The sequence below is a fragment of the Moschus berezovskii genome, chromosome 5, assembly GCF_049115385.1.
Source record: "Moschus berezovskii isolate FMDL1 chromosome 5, NW_MosBer_1.0, whole genome shotgun sequence".
Taxonomy (NCBI): Eukaryota; Metazoa; Chordata; class Mammalia; order Artiodactyla; family Moschidae; genus Moschus; species Moschus berezovskii.
This window is the reverse complement of record NC_142464.1, coordinates 26,583,669-26,601,191: the sequence shown is the minus strand read 5'-3', so window position 1 is coordinate 26,601,191 and position 17,523 is coordinate 26,583,669. Positions and strand designations below refer to the sequence as shown.

The following is a 17,523-nucleotide window of genomic DNA, read 5'->3' as shown; positions in this document are numbered from 1 at the left end:
TTCTCCAATGTGTGAAAGTGAAAAGTGAAAGTGAAGTCGCTCAGTCATGTCTGACTTGTAGCAACCCCATGGACTGCAGCCTACCAGGCTCCTCCGTCCATGGGATTTTCTAGGCAAGAGTACTGGAGTGGCTTGCCATTGCCTTCTCCGACTTAAAAGCTAGTTAACATCAATTAAGCCTAGACAGGGAATAAAAATGGGAAAAATCAGAGAGGGAGTAAAAAAAAAATCTTCTGGATTCTCCCTGGGAAATGAAAATACCTCATCTCCTGTATCAATCATACTGACCAAAGTTGCTGGTCTGCTGGAATAACTGTTAGATAAAGTCTGAAGAGCATTAGAAATTGAACCAATGCTCCTAGATACTGGCATCATTAAATAGAGGGTTTCAAAGATTCCATGGACACTCTTTCTTGCTTACATAGCTGGTTTTGATCATGGCCAGGCCATCCCAGGCACTTACAAAGATTCTTCCCCTTCCCAAGATAGATTTCCCCCTGGACAACCTTGAAAATCTTGTAATGGATGATTCATGACAGCTGAGACAAAGGCCCAACTGTGATCATATGTCATTGCTAAAATTTCTTCAGTCAAGAGGATCAAAACATTAGAAGGTTTCCCTCCCTCAGACCTCAGCTCCCATTCATTGTTTGCTGACAAGATCATTATGCGGCTGTGTGGTCAGTGCATTAACAGAAATTGTTGCTCTCAGGAAGCACAGCAGTGAGTATAAAAACCCAGCTACAAGATAACAGGGTCACTGTGAACAATTTATAGCTGAATAGGGAGCTCTCAGAGCTGGCTTTATGGTCATCTCATAGATGCATTAATGACCTCATCTCTGAGAAAGTAATATTCCCTGATTTTCTCCTTTGTTTTCAGAGCCATATCTTTCTTTTCTGGGAAAGAAAATACTAATCAGAGAGACAGAAAAAAATTACAGCAGTTTATATTGAGCTCATATTGCTCGTCATAAGATTTCAAAGGCAAATAGCTTGAAGGGCTCATAACCTAACAAGTCACAGAATATACGAAGCTCCCTCTGCTATGATGATAAAGATACGCTGCTACGTATTTCCAGAGGAGGGTGTGAGTGATTGCTCTTAGGGGACAGGAAATCTGTGTCACAGAAGAGGCGACATTTAAGCTGGGCCTTGAAGAATGAGTAGGACTTCACAGGATGGGGAGAGTGATTCCAAGTAAAAGAAGCAGCTTGAACAAAATCAAACCTAAAAGAGAATAGAAATTCTCATATGTGATGGATATATATGAGTCCAACTGCATTTTCTAAAGATAGACACAGCAATTTCTCCCCTTTGATAAGCTCTTCTCATAACAGGACTTTCATATTGCTTCCGTTGAGAAGATGGGGGTCTGTGTTCCTTCCCTCTGAATCTTGTCAGGCTCTCAGACTCTGGTGGAAGTGACACTATGTGACTTCATAGGATAGGTCATCAGAGTGGATATAATTTGTGCTTGGATTTCTTGAAGCCCTGAACCGCAGTATAAGCATTCTGATTTCCCAAAGACTGCCATGCTGTGAAGGAAGCTCAAACCAGCCACATGGAGAGATCAAAGAGGCCCTGAAACCACATGAGGAGAGAAGGCTGCCTGGTCCACCCATGGCTGCTCTGACTCCCTGCTATTTCACCTCCTGCCAACATCTACTAGGACATGAGAGAGCTGAATCAGTGCTGCTTGGCTGAGCCTTCTCTGAATTCCTGACCCACAGAAACAGTGAGCACTAATGCAATGATAGTCATTGTTTTAAGCAACTGTTTTGAGGTGATTTGTTACTCAGCAATCGATATTTGGAACAGTAAGTAATGGAAACAAAATTGGACAGTCTGATTGAAGCCTAGAGAATGTTAGCTTTTCCTTCTATGTGCAGTGGTAAACCATCCATCAAGCTTTTTAATCTGAAGAATGACATGACCTGATTTACGGTTTAGGAATGAAATTCAAGAGGCATTGGACATGATGAATTGGAGTAGAGACCGGGAGACAAGGAGAATGCTTGCAGGAATTGTCCAAGTTTAACTGTGCATGGAGAAGAAGTGAGATGTTGGTAAGATTTCAGATCCCTCAGATTCATCCCAAAGAATAAAGGATAAGTAAGGGAGAATTGTTCCTAGATTCTCTTAATGCTGAAAAGTACATTTGTGAGTACTTGTTCTATATCAGACAATTTGCTGGCACTTTGTATCAAGCAGAGTGGCTAAGATATCAGGCTCTTCCATAAAAGAGAGGTCTGAATTTGAGTATTTATTCCATTATTTACAAGTTGTGTCATCCTGGGAAAATTACTCAACTTCTTTGAATCTGTTTCCAATTTTGAAAATATGGATATGATCCTTCCTTTCTCACTATTCTACCTAGATATAATCCTTATGTATACTAGCTGTCTAATAATAAATTATTGCAAACTTCTTCAGAAGTATTCTCTTGGATTTCAACTTCCTTATCTCCTTTCATGGAGTTCCATCCATTCTGGCTTATACTTCTACCCCATTACTGAAGCTACTTTTGAAAAGCTTGTAAAACAACTGTGCCAAATTCAAAGAATCATTTCTTGTGTGTTTGTGAAGTGGCTTAGCTTTATATGGAAAACATAAATGTTCAGACTGTACAAATCTAAAAATAGATACATTATAATTTTCTCATGTGTCTTAAACCTAAAATTAAACAAAACTAAAATGATAAAATTTTAAGAACTACCAAGGCAATGGCACCCCACTCCAGTACTCTTGCCTGGAAAATCCCATGGACGGAGGAGCCTGGTGGGCTGCAGTCCATGGGGTCACTAAGAGTCAGACACGATTGAGCAACTTCACTTTTACTTTTCAGTTTCATGCATTGGAGAAGGAAATGGCAACCCACTCCAGTGTTCTTGCCTGGAAAATCCCAGAGACGGGGGAGCCTGGTGGGCTTCCGTCTATGGGGTCGCACAGAGTTGGACACGACTGAAGTGATTTAGCAGCAGCAACAGCATGATAAAAGTAATATATGTACTTGGTTAAAAAATTCAAAAGGTATAGAATGGTATTCGGTGAAAAAACTAGAAGAAAAAAAAATTGTCCTGCTTCATTCCTCAAACCTCTCCCCAAGCCCCATGTCTCACCACCAAAAAGTAACCACCTTTAAGAAAGTTTTTAATTCTTTTGATGGTTAGCACTATAATTATATCTATATAAGCACTATGCTTATGTCACTATTTCTTAATTTACATATTTTATCCAAGGTCTGTTAACTCCAAGCTATGAATGATAATAAATCTAGTTCATTGAAAGTATCTCTCTGTTAAAGAATCATTTTCTATTTTCATTTTGTTTAGCCTCTCAGCAGACTGACTACTGCTTCATCTTGGAAAAACGTGCTTCCAGACTTCTATGATGCAATATTCTTCTGCTTTTTTCCCACCTCAATGGCAGTTCTGCCTCTTTTGCTGGGTTTCCTTCTTCAAGGCTTGATTTTGATCCTTCTCTTCTGGGTACATTTTCTTCCTAAATGATCACATCAATACATCGTTTTAAATATTGTATCTATTATAATGACTTCCAAATTTTAATCTAAAATCTAAATAATGCATCCAAATTTATAAGTCCAATGTCTACCTGACAGTTCTCCTGAATATCTCACAGCCATCTTAACCTTAGTCTATTCCTAAATGGAATTCTTGACAACCCCACCGAATTTCCTCTTCCTCTTGTCCTTCTGTTTAAGGATATAGCACCAATTTCCTCCCAATTAGTCACTCTTAAAACCTGGAATTCACCCTTCGTTTCTCTTCTTATTTATTCACCTCAATCGCACCACATACAAGTTCTGTCAGTTCAACTTCTAAAACATATTTGAGTCCATCAGCATTTCTCTATCTTTACCACCATTACCATAGTCTAAGCATTTCTTGCCTAGACTCTTGTAATACATTTCTAACTTACACTGATAAGGTCTTTTCCTTTGTCCAATCCAATGTACTTATGATTTTATTCAGAGATATGATTTCTGTTTTAGAATTAGGAGTTTTATAAACTAAAAGCACTGGGTCTTATAAAGATTTATGTATCATTTAATCTATCGGTTCAGTTCACTCTTTGTGGCCCCAGGGACTGCAGCATGCCAGGCTTCCCTGTCCATCACAAACTCCTGGAGCTTACTCAAACTCATGTCCATCAAGTCAGTTATGCCATCCAACCATCTCATCCTCTGTAGTCCCCTTCTCCTCCTGCCTTCAATCTTTCCCAGGACCAGGGTCTTTTCTAGTGAGTCAGTCCTTCCCATCAGGTGGCCAAAGTATTGGAGTTTCAGCTTCAGCATCAGTCCTTCCAATGAATATTTAGGACTGATTTCCTTTAGGATAGAGAGACTATGTAACTGGTAATGTCACACAGAAAAAATGGAGTAGCATTTTGCACAAAAGAGTGCAAAATAATCTCAGTTCATTTCAAAGGTAAGCCATTCAACATCACAGTAATCCAAGTCTATGCCCCTACCAGAGACACCGAAGAATCTGAAGTTGATCAGATCTATGAAGAGCTAGAAGATCTCATAAAACTAACACCAAAAAAATATGGTTTATTCATCATTGGGAATTGGAATGCTAAAGTAGGAAGTCAAGAGTTACCTGGAGTAACAGGTAAGTGTGACCTTGGAGAACAAAATGAAGGAGGGTAAAGGCTAACCGAATTCTGCCAAGAGAATGCACTGGTCATAGCAAATACCTTTATTCCACAACACAAGAGATGACTTTACACATGGACATCACCAAATGGTCAATACCAAAATCAAACTGATATTCTTTGTAGTCAAGGATGGAGAAGCTGTAAACAGTCAGCAGAAACAAGACCTGGAGCTGACTGTGGCTCAGATCATCAACTTCTCATAGTAAAAATTTAGGTTTAAACTAAAGAAAGCGGGGTAGACCACTAGGCCAGACATAAATTAAATCACCTATGAATATGCAGTGGAGGTAATGAATAGATTCAAGGGATTGGAACTTGTAAACAGTATGCCTGAAGAACTATGGATGAAGGTCTGTAATACTGTAAAGGAGGCAGTGAACAAAACCATCCCAAAGAAAAAGAAAAGCAAGAAGGCAAGTGGCTATCTAAGAAGGTCTTACGAACTTCTTCAAAGAACAGTGTATAAAACTAGAAGAAAACAACAGAAGGGGAAAGACTACAGATCTCTTCAGGAAAACTGGAGATATCAAGGAGACATTTCACCCAAAGATGGGCTAAATAAAGATTAGAAATGGTAAACTAGCAGACATTGAAGAGATCAAGAAGAGAAAGAAAGAATACACCGAAGAACCGTACGAGAAAGATCTAAATGAACCAGGTTACTATGATGGTGTGGTCAGCCACCCAGAGCAAGGGATTCCAGAGAGCGAAGTCAAGTGGGTCTTAGGAAGCACTTCTGTTAATAAAGCTAGTAGATGCAATGGAATTCTAGTAGAACTATTCAAAACCCTAAAGGATGATGCCATCAAGGTGTTTCATTCAAAATGTCAGCAAATCTGGAAGACTGAGAAATGGCCACAGGACTGGAAAAAGTCAGTCCTCATCCTAATTCCCTAGAGGGGTAGTACTAAAGAATGTGCTAACCATTGGACAATTGCACGCATCTCTCACGCTAGTAAGGTCATGCTTAAAATCTTGCATGCTAGGCTTCCCAGGTGGTGCTAGTGATAAAGAACCTCCCTGCCAATGCAGGAGATGTAAGAGACACAGAATCAATTCCTGGGTTGGTAAGATCCCCTGGAGTAGGAAATGGCAAACTACTCCAGTATTCTTGTCTGGAGAATCCCATGGAGAGAGGAACCTGTTGGGCTATAGTCCATAGGGTCACAAAGAGTCAGACACTACTGAAGTGACCTTGCAAGCATGCAGGCTTCAGCATTATGTGAACGAAGAACTTCCAGATATCCAAGCTGGGTTTAGAAAAGGAAGAGGAACCAGAGATCAAATTGCCAACATTCGCTGGATCATAGAGAAAGATAGGGAACTCCATAAAAATATCTACCTCGGTTTCATCCACTATGCCAAAGCTTTCAACTGTGAGGATCATAATAAACTGTGGAAAGTTCTTAAAGAGATGGGAATACCATCTGCAGATGGTGACTGCCACCATGAAATCAGATGTTTACTTCTTGGCAGGAAACCTGTGACAAACGTAGACAGTGCGTTGAAAAGTGGAGACATCACTCTGCTGACAAAGGTCCATGTAGTCAAGGCTATGGTCTTCCCAGTGGTCATATATGGCTGTGAGAACTGAACCATAAAGAAGGCAGAACACCAAAGAATTGATGCTTTTGAACTGTGGTGCTGGAGATGACTCCTGAGAGTCGCTTGGACAGAAAGGAGATCAAACCAGTCAATCTTAAGGGAAGTCAACCCTGAATTCTCATTGGAAGGACTGACGCTGAGGCTGAAGCTCCAGGATTTTGGTCATCTGATGCAAACAGCTGACTCATTGGAAGAGGCCCTGATGCTGGAAAAGATTGAGGGCAGAAGGAGTAGAGGGAGTCAGAGGAGATGGCTGGAGGGCATCACTGATGCAATGGACATGAACTTGGGCAAACTTAGGGAGATGGTGAGGGACAGGGAGGTCTGGTATGCTTCAGTTAATACAGTTTCAAAGAGTCAGACACAGCTGGGAAACTGAACAACAGCAATGTCACAAAGTTGATTTATGTCATGAAGCTGTTTTAGCTGAAGCTAAAACTGGGTCCTAGAGTCACTGTACAGTGCTTTTTAAAATAATAAGCCATGAATTGCATGTTCTTTACTCCTAATAAAATTAATTTAAGAGAATTAATATCAATATTTTATTAAGTAGTATAGAAACCTTGTATGGAAATACTTTTGTCCCTCTTTCATAAAATATAAAGCAGACAAATTAGAACCTTGTTCCTTCAGTCTCATTCATTTTATAGCAAAATATTCCAGTGACAAAACATTCAAAATCTCTTTAATCTAGCCACTCTTACAGGCAGAAAAACTAAACCATGTTTTTTATGTTGGTGATTCTAAACACACTGGCTTAAACCATGTCAAAAAGATAAGCAAGAGAACAGTGATTCATTTTATTTTAAGGACTCTGTTGAATCCCTTAGAAATGTATTGAAAAGAACTCCAACTAACAATATCTTTAGGATGGAGGTTCCTTTTTATTCTCATAACAAAAAGTCTAAAGGTGGGTGGCCACTCATATTCATTGAGTAGCTCAATGTAACCAGAGCCCATGGTTTTCTGGTCTTTCCTTATGGACACAGGGTGGCTGTAACTTCATGCATTGCACCCGGAATCAAGTTTGGATGAAGGGGGAAGGCTGAAGCCAGCTGTAGAGAAGAAATGCTTTCCCAGAATCAACTCCTTGTCCCCATATCCTACCAGAGGCTTCATTTGCCAGGACTAAGATTACACAGCCACCTGTAAAGGACTAGGATTACATGGCCACCTGTACACAGCCAAGGAGTCCATCAAGGCTGTATGGTGACAATTCACCATGTTTATTTAACTTATATGCAGAGTATATCATGCGAAATGCCAGGCTAGATGAAGCACAAGCTGGAATCATGATTGCCAGGAGAAATATCAATAACCTCAGATATGCAGATAACACCACCCTTGTGGCAGAGAGTGAAGAGGAGCTAAAGAGCCTCTTGATGAAAGTGAAAGAGGAGAGTGAAAAAGTTGGCTTAAAACTGAACATTCAAAAAACTAAGATCATGGAATCCAGTCCCATTACTTCATGGCATATAGATGGGGAAACAATGGAAACAGTGAGAGACTTTATTTTCTTGGGCTCCAAAATCACTGCAGATGGTGACTGTAGCCATGAAATTAAAAGGCACTTGCTTCTTGGAAGAAAAGGTGTGACCAACCTAGACAGTATATTAAAAGCCAGAAACATTACTTTGTCAACAAAGGTCTGTCTAGTCAAAGCTATGGTTTTTCCTGTAGTCAGGTATGGATGTGAGAGTTGGACTACAAAGAAAGCTGAGCACCAAACAATTGATGCTTTTGAACTATGGTGTTGGAGAAGACTCCTGAGACTCCCTTGGGCTGCAAGGAGATCCAACCAGTCCATCCTAAAGGAGATCAGTCCTGAATTTTAATTGGAAGGACTGATGATGAAGCTAAAGCTCCAATACTTTGGCCACCTGATGCAAATAACTGAGTCACTGGAAAAGACCCAGATGCTGGGAAAGATTGAAGGCAGGAGGAGAAGGGGACAACAGAGGATGAGATGGTTAGATGGCATCACCAACTCAATGGACATGAGTTTGAGCAAGCTTCAAGAGTTGGTGATGGACAGGGAAGCCTGGCGTGCTGCAGTCCACGGGTTTGCAAAGAGTTGGACACAAGTGAGCAACTGAACTGAACTGAAGTGACAACAGCAACTAGAAAATGGACACAAAATTATCATTATAATTGGCCAAGCCTAATGTCACCTGGAACAAAGTAAGGGTCTGTTGACAAGGAATGGCATGCAGTGGGACCTGGTAGGAATGAATATTGAGAAAGCTACTAACAAGGTCTGCCCCATTCACTGATTGATTAAAAGATGGTTTTGAAAGAATTTATCTATTATTTTTAAAGTTGATATAGAAACTGTTGTGAATAAATTGCAATTCAAAGTTAATTCATAGTGTGTGTGTTAGTCACTCAGTTGTGTCTGACTCATTGTGACTCCATGGACTGTAACCCTCCAGGCTCCTCTGTCCATAGAATCCTCCAGGCAAGAATACTGGAGTGGGTTGCCATTTCCTCCTCCAGGGGATCTTCCCGACCCAGGGATCAAACCCAGGTCTCCTGAATTGCAGGAAGATTTTTTTTTTTAATGTCTGAGTCACCAGGCAATTCATGGTAGCTATTAATATATCTTCTCAACTGGTGAAATTTTAAAATATAATAAAGTTACCACAGCCAGTTCTGCTATTCTTGCTTTGAAAACATAAATTTGTTCCAACAAAAGTGATATATCAGGAAACTCTTTGAGCATAACACAATTTCACATTTGCTTATGTGTGATTTCATCCACTTGAAAACATTACATGAATGCAGAAAGCCATATCCAGAGGCCCTGAGCCATGGGGGTGTACACAAAACTCATGCATGAACACCCCTCAAGATTACCAACCCCTTCAGTTCAGGGCCTGTGGTACTAGCCACACCCATCCACATCTGGTGATGTACATTTCCATCTGACTTTAAATACCACTACTTTCATCATTTCCTCATGACTTACAGCTGTAACCCTTCTAATACCCACTTGCAAAAGCAATGTTCAGTGCTGTTTCCATACAAAGTGCCACATTTATTGTAGTATTTATGTATTTCTTAACCATTTATCACAGGTAAAACTGTGCTACCATTTTTTTTTTTTTTTAGTTTTTTAATCTTTTTTTAGTTGGTCTCTGACAAAATTTCTGAGTGCTTTAACCCTAACCACGTATTTCCCATAAGTCCTGTGGTTCCAATTGCACAATTTTGTAGTAGCACTATATCTAACAGCATATGTCTGTCAGTAAACAGGTAAATGAACACAACCATATATATTACACATATATGTATATATAATAGTAGAATATAACTAAGACATTTTTAATGTGAATTAAAAACAAAAAAGCTCATTTTACCTCTTAGCACTGAATGTGCCTTGAGAAGCATTTATTAAATGTATTTGGGAGGGCTTGTTTAAAAAGACTATCAATTATACTAAGTACAAGTCATTCAATATGCCAAGCTATATATAGATGTCTCTATAGTGGCTGAAGATTTGTCATTTATCTTTTAAGGTAATTATGCAAATTGTATTCAGCCCACACACTAGGAGTTGGAAATTTTTTTTTCTCTTTTTCTTCATTTTAAAACCTTGTCTAACAAGAATTAACCACGATTCAAAATGGGCAGCACAAAGCTAGATTTTGGCGGTCCCTTTACAACAAAAAAGGAATATATTTTTTCTCCTTAGGGTCTCTGTTTTCTTTAACGAGGGCATACAAAACACTCTGCATATTCCCAGAGCTTCTGAGAACTTCCCCCTTGAGAAATCTCAGAAAATACAAGGAAAAACAACTTCAAAAAAATTAATGAAAGGCCCATCACTATTTGCTTCTCTACCCTCCCTCTTCCCCAGGCCTTTCCAATTTCTAAGTGACTTTTCTCACTTTCAAACCCTTCCCCTCCTTTCATTTTCCCAAGGTCAGCTGCTTTTCTCCAGCACTCCATCTGCGAAAGGGAGGGAAAAGATCCTTCGGACATCACACATAGGCACAGTGCTGACTTTCCCCAGGGCCAGGGCATAGAAGGATGGGCCTGCGGCTGTGAAAGGACTTACTTCAACCTAGGACAGCAAGTGGAGAGCAAGATATTGAAAAAGGTTCCAGGTCTTTCCCACAATGCCGAGTGCCCGACCCCTGGCCAATGTAAACCCTTGTTTTCTCAGGAATGTGGATCAGGGTTTGGCACGTATATTTTTAGCAAACAATCTGTGAGTGCTCAGTGTTCAAAGGCAGAAGCATGACTTTGAGTGAGCGCAGTAATCCTTAGAAAAAAAAAATCTGTCTCCAATGTTGTGATGTAAATGTAAATTCTCACGGCCCCACACAAGCTCCACAGTCACATGTGGGTGACTCTAGCTGAAAGTCACATAGGAGCTCAATCTGCCCCCAGGCAGCAGAAACGCAGCTCCGTGTCCAAGCGCACCTGTCCACACCCAGAGGCGCACACTGAACCCATAAGCCGCAGGTTACACAGGCGTGCTCCCCTCCTCCCGCCTCACCTTGCTCACTTTCCCCACCCCCCGCACCCCTAGCCCGCGCCCCACACAATGGGATTTTTGTTTGCTTCAGCCGCATGTGACGGCGGAGTCCCTGCTTTGCCTAGCTTGGTGCTGCAGGTCTCTCAGGTAACAGGTGGCAGCTTCCCCTGTTGGATTCTAGGTATAAAAAAGAATGACCTCATAGGGGTGGAGCCCTGGGTCTCCGTGGAGGTGGCAGTCACAGACCGGTCACCTTGGAGAGAAGCCGGTTCGTTGGAAGGAGGCAGTTAAACTCCTCAGGCTGGGGTTGTAACCTTCACCCCAGAGGCCCTGTAGCAGCCAGCGATTGCCCGCTGGCCTCGAGGTGGTCTCAGCCTCCGATGGAGCCCAGAGAAGCTCCCGGGAAAGAAAACATGGGCACCAAGAAAAAGAATCTGCCCTTCCTGAGGCCCAGGCTCTATATGCTGGAGAGAAGGAAGACTGACCCTGTGGTTGAGAGCAGTGTTCCTGGGGACCACTCTGGTACCTTGAGGAGGAGCCAATCTGATAGGAGCGAGTACAACCAGAAATTACAAGGTAACCTACAAGAAACCAATGGGCCTGGGGTTACTGCACTCCCAGCTCCTTCCTTCCTACTCTTCTGTTTACAAAGAAAACACTCAAGGCAGAGGAGAAAAGCAAGTATTACCTTTCTCTATAAGAAGGAAAGTAAGAAAATAAGAAAAATGAAGGAAATGTAATTCATAAATTATAGCACAAATTTATTATGTCCTTCCAGAGTTAAAGAGCCAATTCTAAATTATTCTTAATACTATCATGTCTTTTTTTTCTTTTTTTATCTGCCACCTTCCCTTACCTTGCTTCTCCCTCCTCCACCTGATTTAAGAAGCAGGAAGCACTACAAAGCAAATGATTTAGAACCCTACACAAGATAGTTTATCTCAACAGATAGGTGTGAGATGTCACACCGGGAGATCTATCCCGATAATTGTAGTGAATTGTGATTGTGGTTATCTTAAATAGGGGCATGCAAGTGCAACCACATCTGTGAAAAATAAGTAATGTTATAGTCATTGGATAGTAAATAGGATTTCTTGAAAAATCACATAGGTGTTCATTCCTTTAGACTGAATAGAATAACATCCAAATATCGTAAGAGATGCTTAGCACGCTTAGACTGAATGACTTTTGAGGAAATAACGTCAGTTTATTTTGTGATGGTCGTAAGATAATCTGGCACAGTTATTATAACATGTCCTGTTTCAGATCCTGAATTGCTCTTACTTCCCATGTACCCTCTCTTTCTCTTCTTTTCTTTTGAAGGTCATTTGTTCTAGTCAACTGCATCTTGATGTGGATATCATGCAACATTTTAATCAAATACCTGTTATGTGATCCCTGGAACTGGTCTCTCCCTCTTTGAGGCACACTGTGTTTAAGGGCTCATTATTCCACCATGAGCTGTCATTCTGGACTGAAAACTACCAGGAAACTGGAAAGACCAATGGGACAAGCTTGTATTTAGAAGGTCCCTTTCATTAAAAAATGTGCTTGGATTTAGTGATGCAAATTAAATTAAATAAGTTAAATGCATGCAAATTAAATATTTAAGACTCCTGCTATGAGTTCATACTTTAAAAAAATATATAGTTCAGGATTAAAATGCAAAGTTGAGTCTTATAACTAAAGAAATTTTTTAATAGGGAAGGGGTATTGTTTGAGCTTTGAAATAATTTATTCTCAAGGCTATGGATAAATTGGAAAGCATGCAAAATTTTTTTCATAAACAAAATTTTATTTATTTATTTTGGGGGGTACTTTTTTGCACTCACATAATTTTGAAGTTAATCCAAGATATGATAATATCAAATATATCAATATCTGTATCTGCAATATCTATAGATATTTCTGCATGTACTTGTAAGTATAAGAAGGTTAAGACAAAAACCGTAACCACAATATGATAATAATACCCTAAACTCTCCAATAATTCCTTAGTATCATCAAAGATCCAGTCAGATTAAAAAGCAAAGACACCTCATAAATGTAATACAATTTTAAAATAGTGTTTGTTTAAATTAGGATCCCAGTAAGTTCTGCACAGTGAGATGGGTTACTTTTAACTCTCTTTTAACATATAGGGTTCCTTTCCTTCTCTCTCCTTGCAATTTATTTGTTGAAGAAATCTGGTGGTTTACCTCAAACGGCTTCACAGTCAGGACTTTGCTAGTTGCACCCATCCCCCCAGTGTTGCAGACAAGCTCCACTGTGGTCTGCTCTTCTGTCAGTTGGTGGTCAGATCTAGTGTTGATCAGATTCAGGTTTGATTTTCCCTGGCAAGACTACTTCATGGGAACACCATGCTTTTTCACCTGGGGGCTTATAATATCTAGTTTTCTTTTCCTTCTCTGATCTTAGCAACTGATATCTAGATCTGTTCCGGCATGGCTGATTCCAGCCAGGAACCAGGAAACATAGCATCTTGAAAAGGCTCCCAAGAACCAGACTGCCATTTCTCCAAGGAGACTGTTTCTTTCAATGAAAGCCACTCAGTTGTGTCCAACTCTTTGTGACCCCCATGGACTATACAGACCATGAAATTGTCCAGGCTAGAATACTGGAGTGGGTAGCCTTTCCCTTCTCCAGGGGATCTTCCCAACCCAGGAATCAAACCCAGATCTCCCACATTGCAGGCGAATTCTTTACCAACTGAGCTATCAGGGAAGCCCAAAATATCTATCTGTTTCAATGGGGAATGGTATTTGGAGAACGTGATCTGGGTGCTAGGAGTGTTCCTTACACAAGTTGCTGTTTTTGCCAAAGGTGAACAACAAGTTAAAACCCATGCTTTAGGTACACACTGAGCCTTTGGATCCCAAGAAATCACTGGCCACCAGTACTTACTTTTGCTTGAACAGATCTGGATGTGAGAGGAGCTGTTTGCCTGAGGGAAAAGAAAGCTACCTTCCCCAGTGGAGCAGGGCAAAACTGTGGGCAGTTGCCTCAGGGGTCTTGGTTCTCCACTGCTGCTGCTGCTGCTGCTGCTAAGTCACTTCAGTCGTGTCCGACTCTGTGTGACCCCATAGACGGAAGCCCACCAGGCTCCCCCATCCCTGGGATTCTCCAGGCAAGAACACTGGAGTGGGCTGCCATTTCCTTCTCCAGGGGAACTTCGCACCCTAGGGATCAAACCTGCATTTCTTATGTCTCCTGTATGAGCTTCTATAAGCTACCTGAGCCCACTGAGCCACTGGGGGAGCCTTACTGGGGCAGACAGGGCTGCTTTTCTTCCCCAGTAAAGAACGAAAGTGCTAAAGTCATACACATTCTGTTTCCAATCCTGGCACTTCAATCTATAAGACTGAGTAAATCACTGGAAATTTTCTGAGCTTCAGTTTCTTTGTCTATGAAAGTAAGAAAATTATACTTACCACGTAGTGTTATTGGGAGAATGAAATTAGATAATTACGTGAAACATCTAGAATATTGGTGACACACGGTATGTGCTCCACAAACAGCAGTTATTTTCAACTTTAGAAATGATGGGTACCACAATGATAGAATAAGATTGCCCTTTATTAACCCACATTTTCTAATCTGCTAGTCTATTTCAGGCTTCCTTTGTGGCTCAGCTGGTAAAGAATCTGCCTGCAATGTGGGAGACATGGGTTCGATCCCTGGGTTGGGAAGATGCCCTGATGAAGGGAATAGCTATCCACTCCAGTATTCTGGCCTGGAGAATTCCATGGACTGTATAGTCCATGGGGTCACAAAGAGTCAGACATGACTGAGTGACTTTCACTTTCAATCTGTTTCAACTCTTTTCTGTCTTTTGAGGAAGAGACCACAAATAAATTCAGGAAAAGCCCACTGCTTTATCTCTAATAACATGTTTCTTCTTGAATTTGTGAGATTCACTAATTCAGTATATTTTTGATCCAGAGTTTCCATTAGCAGAATAAAAACAGAAAATATTTTTTGCTTTCACTTCCTAAACTTAGCTAAAAGAAAGAAAAGTCTGTGGCCACAAAGTACAGTAGATATTTATTGGTTATTCTGCAGAAGACTTCAGGCTTCTCATGTTTGCCACTGGAGTTGTGGTGTTTCTATGCTCTATTGGATACTGTCTTGGAAGGAAAGACTCAGGAGTTAATCCACGGTCCTAGATATGTCAGGACAGGGGAGGACATTAGAGCTGGTAAAGACAGGCTGGCCTCCTGATAAGTAAGATTTTAAAGATGTAATTCAATAAAATCCATGGCTAATCTCTAAAACCTAATAGCACTTTTAGTAAGATTCTTCTATAATTGCTTTGTTGACAATAGAAGGCATTTCTCATTGATGTTGGAAGCAGTCGGTTCTGTGGTTTGCACTCTGGTCTGTACTATTCCCACTGTCACACAGATGAGTCCTAAGTGACCTTGTGTGTGTGCGTGCTCAGTTGTGTCTCTTTGCAGCCCCATGGACTGTAGCCCGCCTTGCTCCTCTGTCCATGTGCTTTCCCAGGCAAGAATACTGGAGTGAGTTGCCACTTCCTATTCCAGGGGATCTTCCCAACCCAGGGATCAAACCAGCATCTTGTGTCTCCTGCCTTGGTGGGCAGATTGTTTACTGCTAGTGGTACCTGTGAAGCCTTAAGTCACCCTAAGAAGCTCTTTATTATTGCAATGCCAAGAGTTTTTCTTCTGCCTACCTTGGAACTGATAACTCCCTGGGAGGCATTGAACAAAGACCTGAGCTGGTTAGAGCCCGTAGACAGATGGCCAGAGCCATCATGAGGTCACAGTGGTTTTCCAGTAGTGGAAAGCAGACTCAAATTATTTATTGAGCACTGGTTGTCCCTCAGTGCTGTGTCACTATCTAAGTAATACAATTCACTGCTCTGTCCCTGTAAGCAAGTTCTCTAGGGTTCTGGAAGATGTTCGATCTGTCTTCAGCATCTCTGGGCTTACCTCTCAACTATACAGTTTATCTGTTCTATTCAGTTTCTGACCAGCATCATGTTAGTAGTGTGAATCTTAAGTTGTAATATGTTAAAAACGGTAAGGGAGGGGTAAGAGCTACTAAGTTAAGGGACAGACCATGATTCCTATGAGAATATCATAATATCTTTGTAAAAGATTATAATCACATCATTCCTACTAAGCCTTAAGTTATACAATAATAGTTTGATGCTTAGCCTACTGTTAGTGGCTTATTTTTTCAACAGATTCATTCAGTTAATTAGCATTTATTGAAAATGTTATGTGGTAAGCAAAAAAACAATATGTGCCAGGAATTACAACTACAAAATCAATAAGAAAGAGCGTCTGACTCCAAGGGAGCCTGGATCAGGTTGGGCAGAGAGGTTGTTAGAAAACACTGTCACTCAGAGATGATCAGGTGGGAATGGGGTGAAGGTGCAGAATCCGGAGAGAAAGGCATTTTAACGTCTTTGTTGAGCTTATCTCTGTCTGAAATAATGGTGTTTGTTTCCTTGTTTATTGCTTATTATTGACCCTTTTCCTCGCCCATCTCTTGCCACTCCCACCCCTGCCAGTCGGTACAAGAGGCCCTATCTGTCTCATTAACTGCTCTGTCTTTGGACTTAGAATCATGCCCAGCACATGGGAAGCCCTCAGTAACTTTCAAATAGAATGAATGACTAGAACCATCTGGTCTAGGCAGGGAATCAGTAGGAGGAAAGACATGAAGGCCTAAATTAAGAGCCCTGTGTCTTCGTATGTGAGGATATATGTCTCTGTTCATAAACAAGATTCTTCAATAAAAACAAGCAAATATATTAGAGATAACAGTGCACAGAATTGCCTTTATGACAAATAATTCTGCCTTTTAGAGCACACCAGGCCGTACCTCAGCTCACTGCTCTTCTTTCAATCATAACAACAAAAGTTACATCATCTTAGTTTCCAAGCCTGCTCAGCCCCTCACTGGGAGCCATGGAGAGTGAATGAAGCAAGGGAAATTTACTGGCTAGTTGTTAAAAGTTTTTTCTTTGGGAAATGACTTTGTATGTGACTGTATGTGTGAACTCTATATTTGAAACGAACCTCATTGAAACAGTTATGCACAAGTGTCTGTGAATATGCAGATCATTCATCTATCTAATGTGTCTACTGTATGTAGCTACAGGTTTAGTTGTGTGTGTATGTGTGAGACACATTTCTTTAATGATTGAAACTTTTTATAAAAAGTTTATTGATTAACATTCAACAACCTTTTCTACAAACCCTATAGGATTGATATAGCTGACATTATTGGTTTCCTTTCAGTGTGGGTGCTATGGGATGAAGGTTTATGTTGCCCCCAAATGCATTTATTGAAGCTTCATCCCCAACGTGATGGTATTTGGAGGGGGACCTTTGGAAGGTAATTAACTCAGGAGGGTGGAGCCTTCTGAAATAGGATTAGTGCCCTTATAAGATATGAGGGATTTGCTCCCTCTCTCTCTGCTCTTTGCCATGTGAGGATGTGAAATGACAGACATCTGTCCACCAGGAAGGGGGCCTTACCAGCACCTTGAACCTTGACCTTGGACTTCTCAACTGTGACAAACAAATGTTTGTGGTTTAAGCCACCCTATTTATGGTTTATTTGTTACAACAGCCCAAAATGACCAAGGTAGTTGGGCAGTTACTTTTGTTCTCTATGGCCTCTGTAAGCCTCTGGTTACTTTTTTGGCCAATGCGAATTTTGCTTATCAAGTGTCAGGTGAAAGAGTGAGAGTGGGTGGGTTAAATGTCCTCACAGTGG

The 17,523-nt window shown here is 40.8% G+C and overlaps 2 protein-coding genes across 3 annotated transcripts in view; one reads left to right on the top strand and one right to left on the bottom strand.

Annotated features, from left to right (window-relative positions):
- Nucleotides 1-972: 972 nt before the first annotated feature.
- LOC148777806 (uncharacterized) overlaps nt 973-17,523 on the bottom strand; it is a 101,907-nt gene continuing 85,356 nt past the window's right edge. For both annotated transcript variants that reach the window (XM_088836190.1, XM_088836191.1), the window contains 2 exons: nt 3,421-3,503; nt 973-1,229 (listed from right to left, as the gene is read on the bottom strand). In XM_088836190.1, coding sequence (XP_088692316.1) covers nt 1,046-1,229; nt 3,421-3,503 — 267 coding nt within the window. In that variant the 3' untranslated portion in view covers nt 973-1,045. The remainder of the gene's footprint in view (nt 1,230-3,420; nt 3,504-17,523) is intronic.
- Nucleotides 10,849-17,523, top strand: part of ARHGEF38 (Rho guanine nucleotide exchange factor 38) — a 148,208-nt gene continuing 141,533 nt past the window's right edge. The window contains exon 1 of the mRNA XM_055433935.2: nt 10,849-11,346. Coding sequence (XP_055289910.1) covers nt 11,151-11,346 — 196 coding nt within the window. The 5' untranslated portion in view covers nt 10,849-11,150. The remainder of the gene's footprint in view (nt 11,347-17,523) is intronic.